The following is a 27,545-nucleotide window of genomic DNA, read 5'->3' on the forward strand; positions in this document are numbered from 1 at the left end:
TTATTTAAAGCTTTTATTCTTCTTTACAGGGACCTGAAGCCTGAAAACATCCTGTTAGACTCACAGGGTCATATTGTCCTCACAGACTTTGGCCTCTGCAAAGAAGGCCTTGAGGCCAATGGAACAACAACAACCTTCTGCGGGACACCAGAGGTACAAAACAAATCTCTAGACTTTCACACATCCTTATCATTTATACAGAAACTCCACCAAGGACTAATCATAATTGTCGGACAATGGGTTAACACTTTCTTGTTGCTTTCCTCTCAGTACTTGGCCCCTGAGGTTCTCCAGAAGCAGGCGTACGACCGCACAGTTGACTGGTGGTGTCTGGGATCGGTGCTTTATGAGATGCTCTATGGACTTGTAAGTGAAATCTGCCTCTTAGTGCAACTCTTCTGCTTGTTTATGTATGGAAAAAAAATAATTAATTTGTTGTTTTACACTTTTGCTTTATAGCCCCCGTTCTACAGTCGCAACACAGCTGAGATGTACAACAACATCCTGCACAATGCTCCTGTGCTCAAGCCCAATGTGTCAAACTCAGGCAGGGAACTGCTTGAGGGGCTTCTGCAGAAGGACCGCACCAAGAGGCTGGGAGTGAAGGACGACTTTGTAAGTGCACACAGCTAAACCTAAGGAACACATTACATGAAAACCCATAAGAGATATGTGAAGCCTGTTGTGAAGCTGGCAATCTGTTGATTCTGAATTTCTTTTCCCCTCCAGCTTGAACTCAAGTTCCATTCCTTCTTCTCTCCAATCAACTGGGAGGACCTGATGGCCAAGAAGATCATACCTCCATTCGCCCCCTCAGTGGTAAGTTGAAACTAAGGCTGCAACTGACGGTTTTTTCACTCTCTATTCATTTTTGTCTGTATAATGTCAGAAAATTGTCAAAAATGGCTACAGTTTCCCGGAGCGCTATGTGACGTCTTCAACTCGTCAGTCAGAACCAATTGTCCAAAAAACTAATACTCAATTTATAATCATACAGGGCTGCGAGTAAAAAATATTTTGGTTCATTTAATCCAGGGGTCTTCAACGTCTTTTAGGCCAGGGACCCCTTGGCTGAAAGAGAGACTGAGTAGGGACCCCCTACCGCATATATTGTATACAATTTAGTTGCATATTAAATTGGGCAGAATGGATAAAAAGAAATGGATATTATTCATGCATCATGTTTTAATGTTAAATATACATCCGGAAGACACAGCAACTAGCAAGGGTATGGCTACCATTACCTATAGTAAGCTTACCTTCAATGTGTAAAGCATTTTCTTTTCACAAAAAGACTAATTTATCTATGCTATTAAAATGTTGCATTCATTTTAATGTATATTTTCAGACTTATTTTAACTTTTGAAAATACATTTTTACATAATTTGGTGCGGGGTTCATAATTCATGTCCTTCCTGCTTGGTTTCACAGAGCGGTCCCACAGACCTCCGACACTTTGACCCCGAGTTCACCCACCTGCCAGTGTCCTCCTCTCTGTGCAACGACACCCTGGCTGCGACCAGCAGCATCAAGGAAGCAGCTGGGGCTTTTCCAGGCTTCTCTTATGGCCCTCCAGCAGACCACTCCTTCATGTGAACGCCAACATCTCTGCCCTTCTGTCCCGGGAACTAACAAGAGACACAAAATACAAGCTCTGGATTGAGAGTCTTATCTTGACATTGGGACCACACCGGAGCAGCCTGTTTTGGGGGGACGTTACAGAGCCCAATAAGAGGATCTCACTGACAAAGTGGACATGAATGCAAGGGGGGGGCGGGGGGGGGGGCAGATCTTGAGGGATCTTGTGCATTAAAAGTGTACATATGGGGACTCTCATGTTACAACACCACTGGCCCTACTCTTCTGCCTCAACCACCCAAAACTATAAAACATGTTCGCCAAGTATGGATGCACTCTGGGGTCATGAAACATCACTGTCACAGCTACTGGTGAAGTGACATGAAGAGAAGTGCCTGAGGTTCGAAAGGCAGTTTGGACGGCAGCAGCTTTGGCAAGAGCCAGCTTTATCAAAAACCAGAAAAGCATCTCACTTGTTTGGACTTTTGGCCAGGGCGCTAGCCGTTAAGGTTGATGCCTTCATTAAATGTCTACATTTGTTAAAACTGTTCAAAGTTCACCATGCATTGTTATTTTCATGTGAATGCTCAATTGCACTTGCGGAAACGAGGGTAAAAAAAAAAAGTAAAACATTCTGCTTTAAGCATCAGCAACTTTGGATTAGACAGATTAATAGCTATACTAATAATAAAAATTTGTATTCCATATCTGTTCTTTGAAAGAAGAAAGAATGTAATTTCAATATTTTACACTAATAGTGATACTTGGACCAAACAGTTAACTGTGGTATGCTTTAACACAATCTTTTTTTTTTGACCGGCTTGTCCTCAAAAACTGAAGATCAAAGTTTTACTTTACTGTGTAGAAGAAAACAGTTATATATATTTTATTGCAAAACCAAAAGGTTTTCCATGTTTTAACTACAAACATTCACTCTTTTTAAGAAAAGTTCGGCATATAATATAAATTAGTTATTATAAATTAGTAATATTTCCTGTATGGCAATATATTTTATTTTTGGTTTTCCAACTCCTTTTCATTTACAACCAGTGACCGTGTTAATCTATATCTACTGTTTATGAAAGTCTTCTCTGTTTGATCAAGAGAGTGCGATACAGAGTTCAACCAGCAATAACAGGCCCACGTCAATGATAGCACACACTGTATATCAAACTTCTTTTAAATTTAAGTGATTGCTGTTTTATTGCAAACACTCCAGACGAACTATAGAATCTGTGGTTACAAATGTTTTTTTGTATTTATGCATTATGTAGAGAAGAACTGTGAATGTCTTGTGCCTGTCCAAGGCGGCCTGATCCATATTTACTGTATGTGTATATCTCTTTTCCCTAAACCTCTGGGTCCCTTTTCTAGAAAATATTCTGTAAAAAAACAAAAAAGTGCTTCATTAACTTGACAAAAGAACCACTAGGTGGAGCAGGCGCTGGCTTTCCACTAACAGTGTGTAGTCACTGGCCTAACTGCATAATATGGTTCTGGAAAGTGCAATAAAATCTTGTTAAGTCCAAAAGAATAATTATGATTTTATCTCTTTAGCAGAAGTGTACGTTGTAATTTATGATCTGATATTCATTAAGTTATTAAGAGAGGATCTTCACTCAAACAGATATTGTTCATTGAGTCTCCACATTTTAGCCGTTTGAGAGAGTATTTTCAAGCCTGCTGAAAAGAAAAGAAAAAAAGGCACACAGTTCTAGATCATTTCTTCCATATTTGGAAGCATTACTTTTCTGTTTTGTATTTTTTATGTATATTTATTTACATGCCACTGCTACTGTATAAAAGATAATTTACATGATCAACTGAAATATTGAATTGTGTAATCTGTGTCAGAAATGGCAAATAAATTCTCTAAATTCATTTCAAGTGTGCTGTTTTTGTTTGTAATGCTTTTGATGCTTCTTTTACGCAATACTTTTTTAATAAGTTACATAATACAACTATTAAAGTGTTCATATTATGCTTTTTGGCTTTCCCCCTTGCCTTTATAGTGAGATATATATATATATATATATATATATATATATATATATATATATATATATATATATATATATATATATATATATGTGTGTATATGTCCACATTATAGGTTTACAAAGTGAAAAAGCCCAAAGGGACTTACCATCTTCCAGAGAAAAAACTGTTCACAAACTGCTCCAAACAGCTCTATTGTAGTCCAGCCTTTACTTCTGTGACGAACGTGCGTCACTTTGTAACACACATTATAATGCTCGCCTAGCTGCTAGCGTGGCACTCCCTCATACTCTGCAACTGACTAGCTAGCACTACTTACTGTGCATGTGCAACTCCCAACAAAGATGGTACAGAAGTGAGATGTCTCACTCTGTAGCTAAAACAGAGAGCTCAACACACAGGGTGAAAAGAGGAGCTGCAGCAATGTGCAGTACAACAAATATATGTTTTCTGAAAATTAAACCACATAAACCTATTCTGGTACAACCTCTAAATACAATTATGAACCTGAAAATAAGCATAATATGAGCACTTTAAAGTATTTCTTTGTCAACCGATTATCACTTGGTCTATGAAATTACATAAAACAAAATAAAAGCCCATCAGCAATTACTTAAGCTCAATGTCACATCTTCATTTGTCTTGTTTTATCCAACAGCCCAAACCCCAACAATATTCATATTCTTTTCACATAAGACATAGGAAAACAGCAAATCCTCAAAACTGATAAGCTGGAACTAGAGACTAGCTGGTATAGAGTAGAAGTATAAAGCAGCAGAAAATAGAAATACTAAAGCAAAGAACCTCAAAATTGTAATTGAGTTAATGTAGCCTACTTAGCCCACATTCCACCACATGAACTGAGCTAGCTTAAAATTAAACAACTAATTAATGTAACTATTTTCTACACGTTCTTAAAGTTGTTGTGACATACATACATACATCCATAAGAAGTAACACACCCTGACAACATTTGTAGAGGCTTTATCTATTAAAATAACAAATGTTTGCAGTCTTTTCTCTCACCTGTGTTGACGAACAGCGCCACACCTGTCGTCCCCCGTCGCGCCAAAGAAAGGACTCCGGTGAATGAACATTCTGCACATGCGCAGTAGGCACAACGACGAAAACTTCCTGCAAAATATTGCTACCTAACAACAGACAAAGCTTGACACTGTGGATTCAATTGAAGACGCTTAAATAAAAGCGTGTCTCATTCACTCCTTCAATGGTAAGACTAGGGTTGATCATTTTGGTGTGTCAGGAATGTTTGTGTTGCGATCAGCTTCGCAGTTGGGTGCAGCGGGAGCGAACGCTTTCACACGATGCCATTTCAATACCCACTCCAATGGCTGCTGGTCCCGATTAATTTCTGGTGCGAAAAACTTTAATGCCCAGGCAAAACTAACTAACTCACAGCCAGCTTAGTTATTCAGCCAATTTTAACCCTTGACAAGTTAGCTAGTATGCATGTACAATGGACAGCGGATTACACCGTTATTTCCATTCGAATTAATGGTAAAGCGCGTAAATATAGCGACTGTCCGCTAACGTTGGTAAGCTGCACGATGGCGTCTAAATGCTGGGTTGCAACACTTAATTAGTGCCTGTTGTAGTTGCTTACAGTATCAGTGTTATATTGCCTGTATCCAGCTTCATGTGTTGACTGCATATTATGTTTAAACGTTTCTGTGTTCAAATAAAGATACACGAGCTGATGTGTTACAGGAATTAGTCTGATGTCAGATTTCACCTTCACAGCAAACTGTCGTCGGCTGGGTTATTTGCTGAATTCAGCTACGTAACGGTTGTCGGCTAACGTTTGCAGGTTACATGGATAGGAGGTTTACCTTGAGTTGATGCTGTGCCAGGATTTCTACCAAACTGTGTTAATTTGCAGTGTGCAGGAAAAACAGTACTGAAGACATGGTATTATTATAGCAAACCAGTGTTGGCACAGGTGTAGAAAGTATTTGTCTGCATCAGAGATGTATTTGTAATCTACAAACAATAAGAAATAAATTAAATCTCACAAGAAGGCTATTGGAACCAAACTACCGTGCCTCCTTTTAGATGTATATGTAACTAAAGTACAAAATTCATATGAAGCCCTTCTGATAATGCTTTATTGTATAGGTCCAATATTTTCCAAATAATTTCCTAGAAAGGGACAAATGTGACTGTAAATTCATAGGAAGATTTCTGGAAAAGACTATGTAGGGAAATGGATACAGTGATCAGTTGGTACTCTTAAGTATTTGTATTTCAGGTCAGCTATAAATGCTAAAATGTAAGATTTCTTTGCAGGCAAGCAACCAATTCAACATTGAGTATTCTAGTCATTAAGCTTTGAACAGTTCTTATAAGGAAATAGCTCTGACTTCTTTTAAATAATTTCCCCCTGGGGATTATTAAAGTATTTCTGATTCTGATAAACTCAAACAACTGTTTCAGAATACTGTCAATGTTCCATTATAATCAGTAACAAATTACATCTCTTTCCAGAAAAGTTTTTTAGGAAAATATCAGGAAATTACACGACCCGTCAACTATGTTTCTGACTTATTTTGTCAGATAAATGACAATCTATTTCAAGTCAAGTCCAGCACAACATTAGATGTTTAGTTAAACCAGGGTTTTCCCTACTATTATAAGGCTACGGCGCAGCACTCAAGCCATTTTGGGCACCACCTAAGCCGAATGAATGTAAAATCAATGTGAGCATGAAAACTAACTTAATGACTTTTTACAGATCTAATGATTGTAGTTGGTCCCCAGTTTTTATTAGAGTTTTATTTGTTATCTGCTCTATCTTTTCCAACGTTTTAGACACAGATATAGTAATAATTATGGTCCAAAATAATGTCAAATTACAATTATTTGAAATTGTAAAACGTCACATTTTCTTAAAGAAAGGACACCTAAACCCGCCCCCCCCATCAATTATGTGCATCTAAGTCTTCCACAGACCTAGGGAAAACACTGGTTAAGCGCCCAAAGCCACTGCTTAACGGATTTTCCCTGGTCTGTGGTGTCCCCTAAACCTGATACTCCACTCTCTGGGAAAAGACAGCAATCACTTGAAGCAGAGAAGGATCGTGTATCAGGGCGACGTTGTTCCTCGGGTAGCGCTATTCAACCCCAGTGTTGTTGTAATGCTGGCAGAGGAGAAGTGACTGAGCGTTTTTTTTACCATTGGCAACAGCCTGAGGGACGATGGCTTTGATTAATTCAAGTTTGTCAAATCAGCCAGAAAAAAAAACACAGCAGTAGTGTGTATATAGACTGGGAGTCTCTGGTTTGATAAATTGGCAAAGATTTGTATTCAAATTAAATTAAAAACCAGCTGAGAGCATAATATGTTTTGGGGCCAGTGCAGCTGAGAAAATGTAGATCTTCTTATTCTTTTTGAGATCTTACAGATATTTGGAGTTATGCGGGCTGTGTTTGAATATCTAAAATATAAGTATGTGGGTTAACTTATCATTAGTACATCATCCAGTGGCCTTATTTCCCTTCGAATGTAATCCTGTTTTGATTTCACTTACATAGGCCTATATCTTGCAAATGTAATCCTGTTTTGCGAATGTAATCCTGTTTTGATTTCACTTAAATAGGCCTATATCTTGCATAAGCTGACATGCTTCAAAGGCCCAGTCAATTCAGGTAGCATAGCACGCTTTTGATTCAGAGCGTGCACCGTTAACAACTGCCTGACACATTCATGGGTTTTTGAATGTGCCGTCTGACCTATTTTCTTTCTTTCTGTGTCTACATTATGTTGATTAGATAAATGTCCCATCTCTCCAGCCATGGGGGAAAGGCCAGTTGAGCGATCAGGGGACAAAACGAGGTTAGATCTTATCACCTCGGAGCATCTATTGATACGACAGCTTGCACCTGAGCAGCTAATGCTTCTAGAGAATATGTTTTCATTGAATGAAGGTTAGGTCACATGTAAAGTGGCACGCTTCCTTAATCCCACAGTAAACACAAACGTGGTGGGGACATTACACAACGTCAGTGCCACACGCGCCTCACCTGCAGGTCTGATGCGGGAGATTAGTTATTTCTTCACAGTGCCCCACGCCCCCCATGGCACCACCTCCCTGCTGATTACCCCTGTGATAGTGGGGGGAGTGGGGGGGTCGAGGGATGCATCGATGAGCGCTTATGGGACAAGGGGAGGGGAGAGTCACGCATCGGAAAACTACATAAGGCATGACCCCCCATTTATTCTGTGCCTATGTGTTTTTCGCTCCTGTGGTTGTGTGAAGCAGGGTCCGGACACGCTTTCCAGGAGCAGAGAGTAGGCTGTGCGTGCAGACATGTCGGGTCGCTCCGCTGCAGAGATGGATGACTCGCAGGAGCTGCCGGTGAGTGTGAACACAATGATGCCAACACAGAGCACGAGGGGAAGTGTCTGCATCAGTAACTGCAATTACAAATTGGTTTTAAGATGAAACTGTAGAGTTTCTCTTTTGTACACCCTTATAAATTGATTGATTACCCTTGTGTTTTTTAAATGCTAGTCAGCTAAATTCAGCACTTTTAAAACATTTTTATTGGTTCTTGTAATTTGTGAAAGGCATATTTCACCTTTTTTACTCTGTAAATTGAACAATATATCAGCTGTAGCTCTGTAGCTACAGCAGGGGTGGCCAACCAGTTAAGTATAAAGAGCCACAAAAAAAAACGCACCATAGCAAAAAGCCACACAACACATGCACGTCCACACTACAACAGCAACAGTGTCTTCCAGATCTGATGACAGTCATAATACATAGCAGTTTTCATAGTTTTTTTTCTCACTTAGATTGACTCAGTGGGAAACCTGACAGTCTTTGTTATCCACAGTCCTTTTCAGGTCTTGCTTGAACTCGGTTGTGGCCACTCGAAGCGACTCTCTCACTCATCTGTCACTAAAGGGGCTTTCAAACAATCGGATTCAGCAGTGAAAGGGTTAACGAGGAAGGTGATCTGTGGCCGCTGTTTTTCCTCAGGTTGCAGAATCTGTCCTCAAAACTCTGCTGCATTATTTTCCATTTTAAAATAATTGGCAAATGTATTGGCAGATGCATTCAAATGTGTTTTTTTTTTTACTTATCTGAAATACTGTATGTTTCGGAAAAGTTAAAAACAACAATCAACCAATGACACAGCCCCCAGCCACACAGTAAGAGCCTCACAGGAGCAGGCAAAGAGCCGCATACGGCTCAAGAGCCACAGGTTCGCCACCCCTGAGCTACAGTATTTGTGCAAACACTTGAGTACATCCTTTTTTCACAGCGTAGTTTATTGTTATACTGTCAGTATTCACAATATTGTGGGGATGAACTGATATATAATATGCAAATATGCTTTATGTGTCATGAAGTACTCCATAAAAGAATACTTGTTGCACCTCTGAAGGACCTGTGTTTGACAGTAGTATTTGAGTATTTTTTGTATCCACCTTAAGTTTTTATGACAGGGACTTGATTTTATTTTCATCTGACTTGATTGGCCACAATATTGAGGAAGACAAGATGCACGTCACAGTCCTGAAGCAGCAGAGAAAATAAAATGATGGTGAAAACCTTTTCTTTGAAATTCTTTTTGTGTGTTTGCAGACAAAGAAGGCCAAGCTTGAGATAGACAGTGGACTGGAGAAGGAGCCAAGGTGGGTCTTCACTGGTTTTAGATCTGTTTCTGATCTTTATATTGCTGCTTACAGACTGATGGAAAACCATGAAGAACAAATGTTGAGTTTTGCAGACTGATCTCATGAAATGGCGTATGTATGACACGCCAATTCGTATGCCATTATTGGTGTGTTGTCAAGACGCCTACTTAGCGAGTAGTATGAAAGGGCGAAAATCCACGTAGGGAGGTTGGTCAGGGGGGAGGATGGTTCAAACACAGGACTTTCACCCAGGAGACCGGGGATCGTGTCCCGCGTGTCACGTTTCCTAAACTCAACCGTTGCTTTCTTCTCGCGATAACACGCCAATTGGCGTGTATGTTTACGTCCGCTGTATACAGCGCAGACATACACGCGGTTAGCTCAAAATGGCTTAAGAAAGTGGGCGTGTATGTTTACACAAAGTCATGATGTCATGTTGAGTTTTGAATAGACTACAATTTTTTTTTTTTGTGTGTGTGATTGTTATCTTAATGTTTTTGCCAGATTTAACTTTTTTATATGGCTATTGGCTGACAGAAGAAACTGTAATGGATTCTTAATGCTCTTCCAGTGATTTAGGTGACGATGGGAGTCCATCTGCTGTGTTGGGTTCTTCAGAGCAGGAAAGCTCTTACTCTGCCCTGTCCACAGCCCAACTTGATCCAGGTAAGTAGATAATATGACCGCACTCGCTGCAATGTCCCTGGAAGATATTGACAGCATGTTTTATTGCAGGTGGTCAGGAGCATTCGGACGCAGACAGAGGGACAGCACCTCGAGCATGCGGTGACTCCATGAACTCCTATACACATCCTGGTACGAACAGAAACCCTATCTCAGTTCTAAACAATGCACATTAAAGGTCCTAACAGAAGAATGCTGCTCTTATACAATACCAGTCCATAGTTTGGACATGCTTTCCCATTCAAGTGAATGAGAAAGCGTGTCCAAACTTTTGACTGGTACTGGTATGTCAAACTGAAGCCGTATTGTCTTTTTAACAGCCAGAGACTCAACAGCAACATCTGAATACACCCAACAGGTTTATCAAGGAAGCAAGTGAGTACACTGCATAAAGCATTTTGTTGTTTATCATGTTTTTAACGTTTTTTTCGATATGAGTGACACTAGGCCTTTTTTGGTGGTTGCACCAGCAGCCGTAATCTAGATTTTCATGCTCCACTATTTTAGGTTTAGGAGGAATGGATGCCAACAAATATATAAAGAAAATTTAGAGAGACATTTAGAGGCTAATGTTCAATTGTTAGTCCAGACATTGAAGTTGAAGAGAGGTTGGGTATACTGTTATTGTGTTGCTTGGGTGCCAACCAAATTTTGTGCACCAATGCACGTAAAAACAAACACCTAATAGTAGATCTCTAGTTTTACATGGTGCACCTGCAGCGTAGCCGTCATGTGATGCAAATATTGATTCTCTTTCTTACAGCCCAGAAGTGACGTCGTACACCAGCCAGGTGGCCTTTCCTCCTCTGGCCCAGTCCACTGCATACTCGGCCTTCCTCCAGACAGGCCAGAACTACGGCCTCCCGCCCTTTGGTTAGTCCCCGCTCCTACTCTAACAACCTATTTTAACTCTCACTAAAAACCTAGCATCAAACCTTTTGTTACTTTGCTTTAGAGGCCTTACTGTGCTTTTGCGCTGTGGAATCGATTTGCTTTTGATCTCTGCTTAAACATCCACATCTTGACTGAAGAACCTGGTTTCTTAACTTGGCCCCATCTTCAATTACTGCACTACCTCTTTCATTTTTCTGCTTCCCTTGCTCTCTTTCATCTTCAGGTGCTATGTGGCCAGGCATTAAAACAGAGACAGGGCTGCCTGAGGCGCCCTCTGGTGGCCAGCCTGGGTTTCTCAGCTTCAGCAATGCATATACCTCAACCCAGCCAGGCCAGCTGCACTACTCATACCCAAGCCAAGGCAAGCTGCAACCTCACTCTGTCTCACAAAATAATGCTGTCACACTCTCTGCAAATATGACAAGCACTGGAAAAATAAAGGAGATCTTGCAGTGGCACAGCTCTGTCTTCCTCTTGTTGTTAATCACCTCAAATGCTGTGTAGAAACAACTTTTTATTTTCCTCTGGCACTGTTTTAGTATAGCATTTTCTGTCTCCAGGCTCAAGCTTTACAACATCCAGTGTGTACTCCAGCATCCCTTCAGCTACGGCTGTTACCACAACCTCCACCACAGTGGCCCACCAGGTAAGGAGTATGTTAGTGTTCCTCAAAGAAATGAAGACCGAAACTGTCTCTGTGTGTAAAATTTTCATGCATTGTCCTTATGTTTTTAAACATGCACAATTGGTCCTCTTGCCCTGAGGATCCTTTTATCTAAGTCTCCATCCCCGGGGTTGGGCTTAACTTGCTCATTGACACAGAACCTGAGTTCATCACAGTTATGGTGAATGATATATGGGAAGTGTTTGGAAGCTGGAGATTATTTCTACATGTTTGTCAGACCGCCCCACATGGCTCTTTTTCCACCACCCTTCTCCTGTTGATTACAGTTGTTTGTTTTTGTTTTCATTTCTCCAGGAATTTAGCAGCTACAACTCTCTGGGACAGGGTCAGTTCTCTCAGTACTACGCTCTGCCTCCCAGCTACGTGCCGGCCGGGCTGCCCAGCAGCGATGACCACGGCGCCGGTGTGGGAGTGGCCGGATATTCAGCTGTGAAGTCGGAGCAGGCCGCCTCAGCTGGACTGCCTCCCAGAGGTAACTTCAGTTCTTTGATTCATATTATTGTATGTTCAGCAGCATTCACTGCCCTAAGACTTTGGATCTGTGATCATTGTACTAGCTTGAGTCATAGCAGAAGAAATGTACTATTCGTGTACTCATTTCTGACCTTCATGTATTAAGATGCGTCCCCACCAGAGAACCTCCCAGCAGGTGCAGCCCTTCCTACCAGTGTGGCTCTCCCCGCCGGAGGCAGGGATCAGGACGAGGTTGGACGTAGGAACTCTGTAGGCAAAGCCAAAGGGAAGGGCAGGAGGTCTGATAGCTCCCCACCTGCTGACAGTGACCTGGAGGTAACCAAGTCAGCAGTTTACTTATCTTTGCACACATAAACAAAACATTAAGGGCTTGTTGGCCTGTTATTAGCTTAGCAGCATTTTAGAGTTTAAGGCTCTCTAACCTGGAGGCTACTGATGTAAAGACTAACCACATGAAAAAGGTTAATAGGATTAATTGTAAAAAAAAAAAAAAAGAAATAGATACAACTATTTGTAGAATGCAAGTAATGTAAAATAATTTTTCCCCTGCTCTTTTTAGCGCATTTTCCTTTGGGATCTGGATGAGACCATTATTATATTCCACTCACTTCTCACTGGCTCCTACGCACAGAAGTTTGGCAAGGTTTGTTCCTGTAAATCAGCTAACCGTTTGAGCTCACAACATAAAATGAAAAAGTCTGACCTTATTTATCGTATAAAAGATTGATGGTGGGTCTGTGTTGCGTATGTTCAGGACCCAGCCACAGTGCTGAACTTGGGCTTGCAGATGGAGGAGCTGATCTTTGAGCTGGCAGACACCCACCTTTTCTTCAATGACCTGGAGGTACAGAGATACATTCAGACTGCTGTAGCCATGGCAGGAAAGGAGTTTTCAGGGTTTTTTTCTGTCGCACACAACAGCTGGTACAAACCAGACGAACTGGATGATTAATGGAAAGCCTCCCCTATTTTTTATAATACAAATTATTATTTTTTTATTATTATTCTAATAAAAAAACTTGTTTGCATCCAGCATAGGCTACCTTAAGGCTCTGACACACCAATCCAACGGCCTACCGTCGGCAGAAAAGGCAGTCGGACTGATCAGTCGGCTCCCCGAGGTCAAAAAAAGTGCCTCAGGTTGGTGTGTCAGCGCCTTAAAGGAGGTTCTTTCAGCCCCGGGTGTTTTCAAAGTCAAACAAACAGGAGCTTAAGAGCCTGTTGCAAAGATCCATTATCTTAAACTTATGAATATTTATATTTTATGATCCCAACTGTACATGGGTGTTGTCTTTTTACAAGTTACTACAAGTTTGGGTAACAAATACACGATTACACAAGAAGTGATTTTCTTTGTTTTCTTTAAGGAATGTGATCAAGTCCATGTCGAGGATGTTGTCTCTGATGACAACGGACAGGACCTGAGGTGCGTTATATCTGTAACTAATGTGGCCTCATCACCCACATTATTTATTTATTTATACTCATTTCAGACTTCAACATCATGACTGGAAAGCAGATTTTTTTTTTTTTTTTTTTCATCATCCAAACAAATCACAAGTGTTTTCTTCCTACTTTAGTAACTACAACTTCTTGGCGGATGGCTTTAATGGTTCCAGTGGTGGAGGGGCCTCAGGAACCACCACTGGAGTCCAGGGAGGGGTGGAGTGGATGCGGAAACTGGCCTTTCGCTACCGTCGGCTAAAAGAGATTTACAATAACTATAAAGGGAATGTTGGAGGTGAGTCAAAGGCGCACATGAAAAAAATCTATGGGGTAGGCTACTGCTGCTTTTTTCTTTTCAAGAATACAACGGTGCCTCCTGGAAGCCGTCTTTAATGGAAGTAACAAGACTTCAAGTCAGTAAACAGTGTTCAGAAGCTCTTCTTCTTTCAGCTCGGCTCCTGTTTATTGTGCTTTGAATGGCGTGTTTTTGCTGTGTAGAAGAAACATTGGCGCACTTGACCATTGTGTGAATTATAACATGTTTGGCGACTGTAAAACTAGTTACACAGTCCATGATCCTAAAGGCAAAAGGAAGCAAACACACATAGCCACAGTTAATGTTTGAGCCCCGTGGCCAAAATAAACAGAGGGCTGTCTGTCTGTGTTTGTGTGTGCGTCTGCCACCTTTTGCCTTTTTAAATATCAGGCTTTGGAATGATGTTTTTGGGTGGCACCATGAACCGCGAAACGTTTAAAACCACTTCAGGCATTTGGAAACCTGGAACTGGGGAAGATGTTAAAGTTACATGTTTTTCCATGTACACTGATAGTGGTATCTACATTCTGTGGTATTAGGTTGTATCCTTACTGCATGTTGTGTCTTTCAGGCCTGTTGAGTCCTATGAAGAGGGAGCTGCTTCTCCAGCTTCAGTCTGACATCGAGAACGTTACGGACGCGTGGCTCAGCACAGCCCTCAAGTCTCTGCTGCTCATCCAGTCCAGGTCTGAGCAGAGGTTACTATTTTCAAAGCATCTTTTAGGTCATATACTCTGCAGCAAGTTGAGTAAAGTGCGCTCTCGTCATGTGAATAATTACATCAAGGTGACAGCTTTATTTTAACGTAGCCATCAACGGTTTTCTCTTAGTAACCAAAATGAGTGAGTTGGGGTTTAAAAGGCAATGTTTATTCAGAAGATGGCACTAAATGCTGTTTAAAAGGATAGAAGTATACACTTGGCTGTGATTTTCCTGTGCTGAATCTTTTTAGAGAAGTCTTTAAAGTTCATGTTTTATTTAGCTAAAACTGGCTCAACATCAATGCAAGATTGTGTAAACAAGTCTGTGCCCTGATTAATCTATTTGTTTTCATCTTTGAGCCCATATTCATGCATGTATATGTATGTATGTGATATTCCACCAACAGGGGGAAGTGTATGAATGTGTTGGTCACTACCACTCAGCTGGTTCCAGCTCTGGCGAAGGTGCTGCTCTACGGCCTGGGAGACGTCTTCCCCATCGAGAACATCTACAGTGCCACTAAAATAGGTTTGTATGGAGGGGAAAAAGTACAATTAGTTCTTCTCTTCTGTGACGGAGGAGGAAATCCTGTTGCTTTGTAATGCTTTATTTTCTCTGTGGTTTCCGTTCATGCAGGGAAAGAGAGTTGCTTCGAGAGGATCGTCTCTCGCTTTGGGAAGAAAGTGACTTATGTGGTGATAGGTGATGGTCGAGATGAGGAGTTTGCAGCAAAACAGGTAAACCTTTTAAGTTTTCATGTCTCCTAACCCTCTGGGCAATATATAGATATTATATCGATATCGTGATATGAGACTAGATATCGTCTTAGATTTTGGATATTGTATGTAATATGGCATAAGTGTTGTGTTTTCCTGGTTTTAAAGGCTGCATTACAGTAACGTTATGTACTTTTCTGAACTTACCAGACTGTTGTAACTGTTCTATTATTTGCCTTTACCCACTTAGTCATTATATCCACATGACTGATGATTATTTATCAAAAATCTCATTGTGTAAATATTTTGTGAAAGCACCAATAGTCAACACTACAATATTGTTGCGCTATCGATATCGAATTTCAAACCAGACCGTCATGGCAGCTCATTCAGAATACGATCTCATATTTTACGAAAATAGTTCACCGAAACGTTTTTCTGAAAACATTTTAAGCGAGAAATAGGCCATGCAGTTGCTGAATCTGTCATTTCAGATCGACAAAGGTCAGTTTAAAAGATTTTGATCAGATTTTGAGAGACTCTAGTCACGCTCATCCCGCTCGTCATTTCTGGGTTAGCGCTCCACCAATCAGATTGGTCATTGAGTCCGACTGCCTGCATTCCGATTCAACATGTCAAATCAGCCCAAATGAAGGCCTACAGCTCCTCCGACTGACGACGGCACGGAACACACCTAACAGACTCGAGTCACTGACCTCGCCAGACTGTCCGACGGCCGATTATCGGGTTAGTGTGTCAGCGCCTTAAAAGGCGTCCACATCAGACGAAGGAGCTTACAAGTTAAGATGAGTTGAAAGTTTAATAAATCATAAAGTTAACAGTAACACTAACAAGTTAAGCTTCGAGAGACTGTGGTTCCAGACTTGTGAATCGCCAGCTTCATCTTAGATTTGTTTATCCACGTAATTAAAAATTAAATGGAAATCCAGTCTGATTATCAAGCTAGTGTTTTATCCATTTGTTTTACCAACTGTCAGACTACATTTCCTGCTTCTCCTGCATGTTTGTTTCTGACATGCTGCTATGTTTCTTTGGCCGTGTCTTGTCTCCCTATCTGTAGCACAATATGCCTTTCTGGCGGATCTCCACTCACGGCGACCTCGTGTCCCTGCACCAAGCGCTGGAACTGGACTTCTTGTAAAGGAGGCAGCATTGAATGTCACACGCTAAAGGGAAAATGTAGTCGACATCGTCCTGTCGATTTTGTGGAGTGACATTGTGTGAGAAAAGCCTTCACAATCCCTCAACGACACACACTTGCATATTTGAAAATCTGCCCTCACAAAGACGACTAATGACTCAGTATGTGTGATGTGTGATGGTAACGTACTGAGGTGGACTTTGGGTCGGAGCTGACTGTGAGAAACAGACTGGATGCATCATTCGGCTGAGTTCGGGTTCCTCACGCCCAGCACTCCCTCCTCTACGGCAGCTAACCTCACCACGGCTGAAACTGGCACTGATTTGGACACGGAAGGGAAGACATCCATTTTTTTCCCTAGTCTTTGGTCTCATTTTCTTTTAAAGTATCAAAGTCTCTTCTTCCTCTAATTTGTATGTCTCTTCTTTGGTTTTTAACAACCAAAGGGCCATTGTTGTTTTCTGCCGTTCTCTTTACTTTTTTGTTGTTGTGGCTTTTTATTTAGGCTCCGTGTAACTGAAAGAATAATATCAAAGCAAATTTGTTTAAAAAAAAAAAAAGTTATTTCTTGGTTTGTTTTACACTCATACAAAGAAATGAAAGCATCAATTTGCATAAGTTACTGCTAGTCATCAAGTATTATATCATAATCCCAGAACTTAACATGAGGAACTAGATGAGGGTTCAAAAAAATGTAATTTGGTCATGACCTCCCCTCCTGACCCGACCAAACCACACCACTAGTCAGCTGTCCTGACCTCTCCACTGTGTTGCAACAGCAGACGTATGGTCCTCTTTAGTACGTGTGATCTGTGGTCAGTAAGTATGTGGCGCCAGTCATACTTCTCACAAACCTGAACCAGCCTTTCTGTAAAGTAGTAAGCAGAGTAAGCAGTATGCACCAAACATAAACCAAACACTGATCAATTTCTCAATGACTCAGGAGTTTTCCAGTAGAGTTGGACTTCACTTTGGCAAGTAGACGAGAAGTGCATTTCCTGCCCCAGCAGTAGTCGTTAGACAAAGCACGGGTCCAATGATGACTTTAGCAGCTGTGTCCCAAATCCCAACTAAACACTATTCTGTCGTCACGGATCATGGAAAGTGAAACTTAAATCTGTCGTGGTGTGTTGGATTTATTTGCGCACTTTAAAAAGATTTAATAAGAGCTTCTTTCTTTTCACATTTTTATTTACAGCAATATGTTATTTATATCATAATAGGCTGTATATTAACTTATTCGGAGAAAACGGGTAGTTCTATGTAAAATAAGACATTGAGCACCCCCACATAGCCAAAATTGCATGATCCTGTATTATGGTCATAATACGCTTTTGCGAAGATTCGACTGTGAGATTGGCAGTCGAATCAGGCTCCTTCAATCGAGGCATCGGATATTCGACTACTCGGGGTCACTTAAAGGTTTGAGTATGATTTTATATCTAGTGTGAAGACCCAACATACTAAAAAAACTGCTTGGAATTGGTATGTGGTTGGGATTTGGGATACACAGCTCGGATGTCCAAATTTGGTGAATTTGAAGGAAGGGTTAAATATTTCTTTATATGGGTTGGAAAAAAAAAAAAAAGTCTCCAACTTCTCAAGCTCCATGAACCATTTAACAAAACTGTGATTACCTGAACAATGCTTTAACACAAGGCTACAGGGCTGTCCCCAGGGACCCACTGTCTCATTATCCGTCCATGCTCCCGCCTCTCAACCTCTGACTCAGCTAATACATTGTTAGGAGGATCAGAATCGCTTAAGAGGTTTCATTTTAAAGTTTCCTCTTTTCTTAGTGAAGACCGTTGTAGCATGTCATCACAAGAGGTGAGCAGTATACACGAAGCAGTTGTCTAATTTGATAAAACCAGGTCAAAGAAATAACTTGTTAGCCAGTAGAGTTACATTTTGTTACTCTTACATGTTTCTACAAAATCAGTTGCTTTTTTTTATTTTTTTTTATTTGACTAAATGTCAAAATGATCATTCACCAAAAATGATATGATATACTTTTGTTTCCAAAAACTTTACTCAACCTGTTTTCTTAGTTTTTCCCCCAAAAAATGTTTTTGATTGATTTAGATTTGTATTAGTTTTACACAAGAGCTGCAACTACTTACTAACTACTACTAACTACTACTTACTGTCATTATGGATTAATATGCAGACTATTTTGAGACTTTATTTTAGTCATTTTTAAAGCAAAAATGCCAAGAATTAGCTGGTTCCAGCTTCTCAAATTAAAGGATTTGCGGTTTTCTTTGGCTTATATTATGATAAACTAAATATTTTTGGGGTTTGTTGGTCAAAACGGGCACTTTTTTTTTTTTTTACATAAGTCAAAATTCCCAGAACCTAAAGTGACGTCTAAATCGCTTGTACCCAACCAACAATCCAAAAGCCAAAAATATTTAATCAAGCAAATATTCACATCAAAACAAGTGATTCTTTTGTGATACTTTAGCTCTAAGAAATTGCTATTTTAAATTGATGCTGAAATAGTTTGCAGACTAATCACAATTGCTTGTACAGCTTTGAATTTTCAGCCACATGACAACCCAAAACCTCTTGAAGGCGTATTGGAGTTGAAAAAAAAACACAAAGAATAATGACTGTGCAATACATTTCTACTTTGCTCATTAACTGTATTTCAAGGGATTTCTTTCATTTTGTAGACGGTTAGAAAAGCCGCCGGGGTCGATCGACTTCCCCCTGGTCCGTATGAGATTACGACTGAACAATACTGAGCCTGAAGAAGATTTCGTATTTACACACACATGCAGCTGGACCGTTAAGAATGTGTATTTCTGTGTATTTTGTTTGCGTGACTGCATATTTATATTGTGCCTTTAACCATCATCTGTATGCATAATCTAATTAAAATATGTAAGATTTTTGTTTGATACATTTATCACTGCATTGTTATCCAAAGTGTTACGATTTTTTTTTTTTTATTTTATTACTCAATACTTTTTAAGTGTTTTGTGTTTTGTTACTAGACATTGTTTGATTTGATTGCCCTGTCTGCACTGTATTCCAAAGTCCTTCTACTAGAAAACAGTATATCCATTTTGGGGAGAAACTGTTCATGTTCATTGTTTAAAGAAAGCAATTTTAGTGAAGGGCTTAAGATGGTTTACAGTTAATTTGCTGTTAAAATATTTTTCAAGAAAACATATCTTAATTTGGAGTGACAATACATTTGTGTTTTACATAAATTTACTCGTGAAAATCTCACTTTAAACAACCTCTGCTTCATATTAGATTTCTACTTCCTTTTGAAAAGGAGATTGCATTTATTTTGTTGCTGTGAAACGCCTGGCATCGCTTAGAGACAATCACAATCTATAACACATTGTACTTTTAATGCAGGTCAGATTACTATTAAGTGAAAGGCATGTTTGATTGTTCAGTGTAAGTGAGCTAAAGGTATATGGGCTCATCTAGCAGTCCTGGCACACAATAGAGAGACCATATGCAATCTTGGCATTTTTTCTTGAATGTGTTTTCAGTTTATTTCTTTACTTTTTCTGCATGTCGTGTCTGTTTTGAAGTATACCATGGATGTTAAATAATGACCTTGCAATGTTTAACGGGCTATATTCTTCTGTGTCCTCTTTTTCTTTCTAATGCCAAATACTGTTATTTTTAAAATGCTGTTTAGTTTTTTTCTTTTTATGCATTTCATCTCATTTTCAAGGACCTGGAAGGCCATATAGGGACATGTAGAGAGCCTGAATGTGATCCTGTAAACTTTCACTTTCACTATCATAATAATCAATGCCATTTTAATTACAATAATCACTAGTTCCCCCCACAGTAGCTCAACACAGTCCTGTAAGGTTTTCCTGTGTACCTGAGACACTCAATACAGTGTAAATAAACTTTAAAAAGTTTCAGACTAATTTTCTGTTTATTTGTTAGTTTAAAGGGGAACATTTTCAGGTTCATACTTGTATTTTGTGTTTGTACTAGGACATGTTTACATGCTTTAATGTTCAAAAAACTATCTTTCTCATACTGCCCATGGCTGCTGCTCCTGTATTCACCCTCTGTATTAGACGCTCTGCTGGACCACCCGCTCAGCCCCTCTTCCGACAAAACCCAGTCTGCTCTGATTGGCCAGCGTGTTTCCTGGAATCTCCCCTGCGCTCCAGTTTTGTTTCACTAGTAACAACTAGAGGTACTGCAACAGAGTATATAGCGGGACTTTGTACCGTGAAAAATCACAAATAAAGGCTTCTAAACCAAATTACTACACAACCGGATATGTCCCAGCAGTAATGTGACCTCTTGTGTTGTCTTCCTGCCGACCATGCAACTTTTTGTTTTTCTGTGTCAAAATTTACACTTTTTTTCAACGTTTTGGTCGTCTTTTTTGACACTTTTGTTGCTTTTCCACTGATGTTTTTGTCACTTTTTTCAAAGTTTTTCGTTTTCTTGCACCTTTTTGACATGTGTTTTTCCCCACATTTTTGTCACTTTTCAACATTCTTTTATCATTTTTTTTTTTCAAATGCTATAAAACTGAATAAAACTTACGAAGAGCGTTGTAGGGAGCCATCCAACCAATTTGAAAATTTGGTTTAGAAACTTTTTGAAAAAGGGTAAAATTTGACTCGAGGACAACAGGATGGTTAAAGCTATCTGGCGTTAGCATGCAGCTACTTAGCAGTATGCTAACGTTAGATTGTAGTGGAACGAAGCAGCACTTTCTACTGTCGACCTTTATCTGCGTCAAATCGCAGGTAAAGGCTTCTGAACCAAACATTACCCAATCGGACATGTTTCAGCAATAATGCGACACGAAACTGGGAGAATTCAACAACATTGGCAGCCCAGATCATTGTTTACTGCCGTTAGCATGTAGCTAGCTACTATAGTTAGCAGTGGACAATAAGAATAGCTATAGCAACACTTTCTACAGTCAAACGTCGCAGATTAAGGCTTTTAAACCAAATACTACATAACCGAAAATCTTTCAGGAGTAATGTGACCCGACACTGGGGAGAATTTCACAACATTGGCAGCCAAGATGACTGTTACTGCCGTTAGCATGTAGCTACATGCTACAATGTTAACACGACCGCATAAGCTTAAAAAAACACGAGAGCCCTTCATACCGGGAGCAGATGACCAATCATAGAAGGCCGGAGAAGGGAATATCAGTAATGCTGACAGCATGAAGTGCAGCCAAGGCTTCATGTTCTTTAATGTCTTTGGTCTAGCATAACACTCAGCCCAGAGTAGAAAAATCTGTTGAAACCGGAGCGTTCAGAACAGTTGGAAATCTGAATGTTTTAGCTCACGAGGATTTGTCTAAAATACATTTACCTCATTATTTGAAAATCCGATAACATTGTAGATATGACAGAAAATACAGAAAAGCATATGTCCACTTAAAAAAAAGGTACAATTACATATTAACAAGCCATCAGGTATAAATATATTCTCTAATCTGGTTCTTGTCGAGGTATGTTGCCATACAGGAAGAACATGAGTGCATCCGTTAATAATAATATTTATAATTAAAACTGATTAAACTTCAATGGCAAGCGGAGGGTGCAGAACTCCACCAAATCATGCACTATCTCACAATGTTAATGCAGTGCGAATTCTCTCAGTCGGGAACTCATTTTTGCTACAAGACATGAATGCAGTGAATGAACAAATGCCACAGTCTTAAAGAAAGTCAAAAAGTCTTTTGTGTATCCGCCACATGATTCGGATTCGCTCCAAAATTGAATGGGTTGTTCCTTTGCCCATTCTACACCCTTCCACCATGTTTTATGAAATTCGGGCTAGTAGTTTTTCCCGTAATCCTGCTGACAGACAAACTGGCAACAAACGGGCAAACTGAACCGAAAACTTGGCAGACTCAGAGGTAATAATGATTGGCAGCTTCATGTGCATTGGTACACAGTTAATACACCTATTACTTCAAACCTAAGGTAACCAGATTTCACCGTGGTAAAGTTGGTTTTATATTGGACATTGGATATTCGACACATTCGAAAAATCTATTATGCGGTTTGCCATTTTGACCGATTCATGTCAAACCACTTTTGGTGAACTCAGATGCAAAATTTTGTTTGCAATTTCAAAAGCGGATTCCCCGGGAACCGCTTGTTGTACCGATGCATGTGTTGAGTGAAGAGTTTGTGAGATATTTCACAGAGAGTAATGGGTGTGCAGAGATGTATGCACAATGCAAATATGATAACATTTCATGTAAGTTCAATGTTAATTTTCTCACAAACCATTTGTCACAGCAACTGGCGCTAATATCATTGGAAAGCTTAGATTCTGGTTGAGGTGGTTGTGCCAGACTCACGCCTTTGGCTGAGTCTCTGTCAGAGGGAGCGCAGAGTGCGGTTGTGAAAAAGTTGGTAATTTCATGGTTGTTTCTGCAACAGCTCATTGAGTATCGGATACAATTAAAACTATTGAGGAAATATTTTCCTTTGACATTGGTCCAGTATTAAACAAGATTGCTTGCAAACGGCGAAACAATCTACAATGTAAGTTATAGGACAATTGTCCCGCTTGTAGGCTATTTACGTTCATAAAAGTGCTCGTTTTCCCACTGACAGACTCAAATTAATATTTTAAGTGTCCGACAACATTATGGAAAGGATTTCTAAGGAGGTCGACCTTTCTGTTAAAGAGTAGGCCTAAGATCCTTTTTTTAAACATAAAAAGTTCGCGAAATTGCGTTCGCTAAACCCACCAGACTCCATGTAAATAAACAGTAATTTTAGCATCGTAAAATATGGGCATATGTACGTTTAGGGTACGCATTTGGTCAATGTTTTCTTTCTTTTATTCCAATTTCGGATCTGTCAGTCACAGTGAAAACCGGGGACATTTCCGGGTCCAGGTCACCGAAACCGGGGACTGTCCCCGGAAACCAGGGACGTCTGATCACCCTATTCAAACCTCTAATATTGACTGTTGATTTGTGTCTATCTGTCTACTTTATTCCCTTATAATGCCTATATTTAATGCTGTCTTTTTTAAACTTTATCCTTGTACTGCTATAGTTTTTATATTACTATGTTTACATTATTGTCTTATATTGTCCATATTTAATGCTGGTCTCTAGACTTTATCCTTGCACTATTGGACCAATTTGCACTACCACCATGACACACACTCTCATACTGAATCACAGGGTCAGTTCCTGCCCTGTCACTGCAAGCATCTCATGCTTATACATCCCTTAGTACATTCATGTGGATTTTTTTTAATTAAATTTTATTTAGTATTTTTTCTTTTATTGTCCATGCTATTCATATGGATTTGCTTTTTTATGATCCTGTTTGTGATGTATGTGAATGTTGTGTGTGATGTCTTAAGCTACTGGGACCTTGCATTTCCCTTTGGGGATCAATAAAGTATCTAGACAGTACTTAGGAGAATACAGCAGTCTTGACTTGAACCTAAGTTGAACCCATGAGGTTGAATCCGTGGATAATCAGGAAGCAGGTCACACTCCTGTCCCAAAAAAACCCATGATCTTGATTGATAAGGCTGGTTAGGTCTGCATGACTCAGTCTAACGTTTCGTGTCTGGTGGATGTCAAGTGATGCAGGTCAGGAGTAGAAGTTTTCGGCCAACTTCCTCATTCTTTTATTGCAGCGTTTGATGTCGGGTGCTGGTGGGCTGGGTCCGCTGCGAGATGTAACGTCTTCATCTACATCTATGTCTAGATGTCTAACACTGAGTTGGCACACAGGAAAGTCTGTCTCATCTCCAGCAAATGTGCTCATCCTAGTAGGTCCCTGTCCAGCATTGAACATTGTAGTGGCGTCCCCTTTCAACTCGCCTTTAGCAAGGTTTGGATGGTAGCATTTATAATATATCATTTTTGATATGAGACCAAGGATGTAAACTGCAACCACACTGACAGCAGTGATGACAGCATACACGGGTGAAATTTTAAAATCATGCGGTTCTGTTATCATCTTCCAGCACCACAAACTGCAGAGGAGTGAAATGTCAACGAGCATGTACCCATGATAGAGCATAGTCCTGTACCTTGTCCTCCCCTCGACCACATTAAACCAGTCGAAATACCAAATGAGGCCCACGGTGGCTCGATAAAGCCATTCTCCGCAAGGGCTATCCATGAAGTCCGTTTTGGATTTCCAGACGAAGAAGAATAAAACCACCCAAGAGCAAAAGAAGTGGGCGAAGATGAAGCACGGCAGCATGGAGGCAAAGAGGGCGAGTGCGGTGAGGCGAGATGAGATAAGAAACAGGTTCCACAAAAAGTAGACCCCTGATGAAATCATCTGCTGCTTCTCCTTGTCGGGCAGGAAGGAGCGCAGGGAGCGGTGGTACATGGTCACACTGAAGGCAATGGCTGAGGCTGACCCAAAGGCCTTCAACACTGAGGAGGAGAAGAAGAATGAATAAATGAATGAGGTCCAGACATGATTGCAATGTAACGGTAAATCAACCAGAGAAGTATTGTAAAAACCTGTTTCATCTTGGTGAAGGGTAGAAAGTAACTTCATATACTACTCTGGAGTAGCCTTTTCCTGCATAATGCAGCTCTGTTTGATTGCATTAAGACTCAGAAATACACTTTAACTTCAGTCCATTTTTGAAGTTGCACTCAACAGCTTCTAGAAAAGATGAAGATTACAGTGTAACCCATTGGTGTAGTCTAATATACTGTAGTGGGTATACTGTACTGTATATATTGGCCAGAATCTGCATTTGGGGGAGGGGGCATATCATAGTGGGGGGTCAGGGTGTCCTCCCCCAGGGAAGTTTTGAGCATCAACTTCATTTCCTATTCGGATACACTTTATGCACCAATTTACGGGGGAAATACCTATATTTAGCCTATGTGAAGAAGAAAAACACAGATGACAATTCAATATATCAAAAATATAATGGAAAGTATGTTGTTGCGTGTCATTGGGCATTTTTAAGTGGGTATATGGAAATCCTGGAGCTTTCTTAGTGGGTATACTGCGTATACCTGCGTTTTACGTAGACTACACCACTGGTGTAACCTTCAATTGTGCTGTAAGAGGATATTACTTAAAACTATGGGAAATCCTCAAGATGACTTTTTTTTTAAAGGGTCAGTCCACCAAAATTACAGAAAAGCATATTTGCTATCTACTAGTATCTGGCCATACAGATTATCAAGTAGAATGGAAATACTCAAATAAAGTAATACATTTAGTAGATCTAAATGGTACTAAAGTGCAACACAGAAAATGTGCTAAGTAACGTTCCACTGATGAATTTGGTTGAACTGACCCTTTAAAGAGAAGAAAGTTATTATGATCCTTTTAACTGATATTCAGAGTAATCTTTAAAAGAGCCACCTTTTGCATTTTTACTTCAACACTTCTAATTTGATACAACCATGCTTGAGCCTTATATATATATATATATATATATATATATATATATATATATATATATATATATAGCCTTATAATATATACCCATTATTGTCATGACTAAGTTTGAGTTTGGCGACTCACATTTCTGCCCCCAAAACTACATGATGTAGAGACATGAGTAACACACTGCACCTGTCACAGGATCGAGCTTGCCGTGCTGCATAATGATGGTGAGCATGAGGACGAGCTGAGGGGCGCTCTCTGAAAACGTCTCTATGAGCCGCAGCATGCTCAGGTCGTGACTCAGGTACACAGCGAAACCCTCGGGGTTATTGATTTTAGAGAAGAAACTGCGTAAAGACATCTCCACGACACCTGCATGCCTGAGAAGGAAAAGTTGTTGGACGGAGAGCAAACAGTTAAAACTTTTGTAATGACCACATATTATACATAATAATAACCAGTTGTACCAACTGAATCATCATGTAAAAGCCATTCATATTGATTTCTTTGGCAGTCTCGTCACACATAACTTATTAAAGCACGAAAAGAACAAACAGAACCAGAAATAACAACATGCTCCAAACTCTAATCACATGATCTGCTGTAAACAAGGAAACTGTGGCATAACTCATGTTTCTACTACTGTATTTCTGTCATTGTGGTCACATAAATAATAATAACATATCCTCTATCATTAATCAAATTTGGAGCAAAACAAGCAGATGATGTAATTCATAGCAGAAGATGCCTTAATGTACTGTTTTCTTCTTTAAAAGTTACTGTTTTCTGTATGCTAACATTACATATTATTCACACCACCCATGTTTGGAAGTGGGCTACAGTGCAGTATGATAGTACAGCACAATTGTTCCAATCAGACTATTCATCTACTTTGCATTTCCCGTAAACTTAAGCCCTTTTCAGGAACAGGCAAGGGTGGAGCTCACAGATAAAGAGACATGTAAAAATTAAACCGGCTTCCTCTAACAAAAACAACCTCATTTAAAACAACTTCCTTTCCTGCATTCACATCCAGCTTCCCACACTTACAACAGAAGGAAAAACAACCAAGGCACTTTGAAAGCACAAAGATTATTTTAGTATACAAGGCTAACACAACCTGAAGTAGATTCCCAGCTGGAACACATGAAGAATCTTGAGCTGGCACTGGCTCAGGCATTTCTCAACCTTCGTAAGCCTCTCAAAGTCCTCGTAGCTGTACCACAGCCAGCTGTAGGCCTGAACAAGAAAGGACGAGCCCAGGAGAAGCAGCAGCAGGATACCGAGGCTCACATAAGCCTTTTCCTGGTAGAAAGACACAACAGCATATATATCCAGCACTATGTCGAGTAGTAAGAAAAGCAGACCCGCACAAACTAAGAGGAAGTCCACTTTGTAGTACTTGAACACACCCATACTAACACTGTCAAAATAAAGTTTACATATCCACTTGAACTGCCTGCTTCCAGTGCCTAGTACTTCTTCTAGTACCTACATACTTTAGGACAAAGCTGTTTATACGTCACACCGTTAACATCAGAAATGAAGAAAGACAACCGAAAGTATGCAAGGAGCAAAGGTTCAGTGTTCAAATCCTGTGTAACCCCTCCCACTGGCCCTCCTTTAGTGTAACATGACATCTTAAAGGCATACTGTATTAATATAATCATTGCCAGTTTCCTTACTCCACAGCACTGTGGAGATAGGTCTGGCAACGCAAGACTACCAGTTTACATACATACAACTTATATTAAAAGCTGTCACTTAAACCTTTAAGAGTTATAACATTCCCATATTTAAATAAAGTGACTTCACTGAAAAGAAGAAGGAAACTGAGCGGTAAATCAC

General features: G+C 40.0%; 3 protein-coding genes across 10 annotated transcripts in view; 2 read left to right on the forward strand and 1 right to left on the reverse strand.

Annotated features, from left to right (window-relative positions):
- si:ch211-195b13.1 (STKc_SGK domain-containing protein) overlaps positions 1-3,459 on the forward strand; it is a 15,423-nt gene extending 11,964 nt beyond the window's left edge. For 2 of the 3 annotated variants that reach the window (XM_031295791.2, XM_031295790.2), the window contains exons 9-13: positions 30-153; positions 271-366; positions 460-615; positions 730-819; positions 1,432-3,459. In XM_031295791.2, the coding sequence (XP_031151651.1) occupies positions 30-153; positions 271-366; positions 460-615; positions 730-819; positions 1,432-1,596 (631 nt within the window). In that variant the 3' untranslated portion in view covers positions 1,597-3,459. The remainder of the gene's footprint in view (positions 1-29; positions 154-270; positions 367-459; positions 616-729; positions 820-1,431) is intronic. The other variant, XR_004895017.1, reaches the window with a different exon arrangement.
- Positions 3,460-4,650: 1,191 nt separating this feature from the next.
- eya3 (EYA transcriptional coactivator and phosphatase 3) lies at positions 4,651-20,219 on the forward strand. Of its 4 annotated transcripts, none has more exons than XM_031295787.2 (19): positions 4,651-4,807; positions 7,854-7,952; positions 9,189-9,238; positions 9,813-9,907; positions 9,977-10,057; positions 10,246-10,300; positions 10,689-10,798; positions 11,043-11,180; positions 11,380-11,465; positions 11,799-11,976; positions 12,124-12,293; positions 12,538-12,621; positions 12,733-12,822; positions 13,346-13,404; positions 13,559-13,719; positions 14,312-14,438; positions 14,849-14,970; positions 15,079-15,179; positions 16,240-20,219. In XM_031295787.2, exons 2-19 carry the CDS (start codon positions 7,905-7,907, stop codon positions 16,318-16,320), a joined length of 1,836 nt encoding a protein of 611 aa, XP_031151647.1. In that variant the 5' UTR covers positions 4,651-4,807; positions 7,854-7,904; the 3' UTR covers positions 16,321-20,219. The 4 variants fall into 4 exon arrangements, with proteins under 4 accessions (XP_031151647.1, XP_031151646.1, XP_031151649.1 ...); XM_031295786.2 differs by having other exon boundaries at positions 4,652-4,807; positions 7,857-7,952; XM_031295788.2 differs by having other exon boundaries at positions 4,654-4,807; positions 7,857-7,952; positions 14,312-14,426.
- Positions 20,220-21,484: 1,265 nt separating this feature from the next.
- Positions 21,485-27,460, reverse strand: LOC116047182 (XK-related protein 8). 3 transcript variants are annotated; one of them, XM_031295779.2, is made up of 4 exons: positions 26,818-27,460; positions 25,887-26,077; positions 23,731-24,718; positions 21,485-22,255 (listed from the first exon to the last, which is right to left on the reverse strand). In XM_031295779.2, the coding sequence occupies exons 1-3, from the start codon at positions 27,111-27,113 to the stop codon at positions 23,919-23,921; spliced, it is 1,287 nt and encodes a 428-aa protein (XP_031151639.1). In that variant the 5' UTR covers positions 27,114-27,460; the 3' UTR covers positions 21,485-22,255; positions 23,731-23,918. The 3 variants fall into 3 exon arrangements, with proteins under 3 accessions (XP_031151639.1, XP_035847442.1, XP_035847441.1); XM_035991549.1 differs by having other exon boundaries at positions 21,485-22,262; positions 23,727-24,718; XM_035991548.1 differs by having other exon boundaries at positions 21,485-22,258; positions 23,727-24,718; positions 26,818-27,459.
- Positions 27,461-27,545: the final 85 nt, after the last annotated feature.

This window comes from Sander lucioperca, chromosome 14 (genome assembly GCF_008315115.2).
Source record: "Sander lucioperca isolate FBNREF2018 chromosome 14, SLUC_FBN_1.2, whole genome shotgun sequence".
Lineage (NCBI taxonomy): Eukaryota > Metazoa > Chordata > Actinopteri > Perciformes > Percidae > Sander > Sander lucioperca.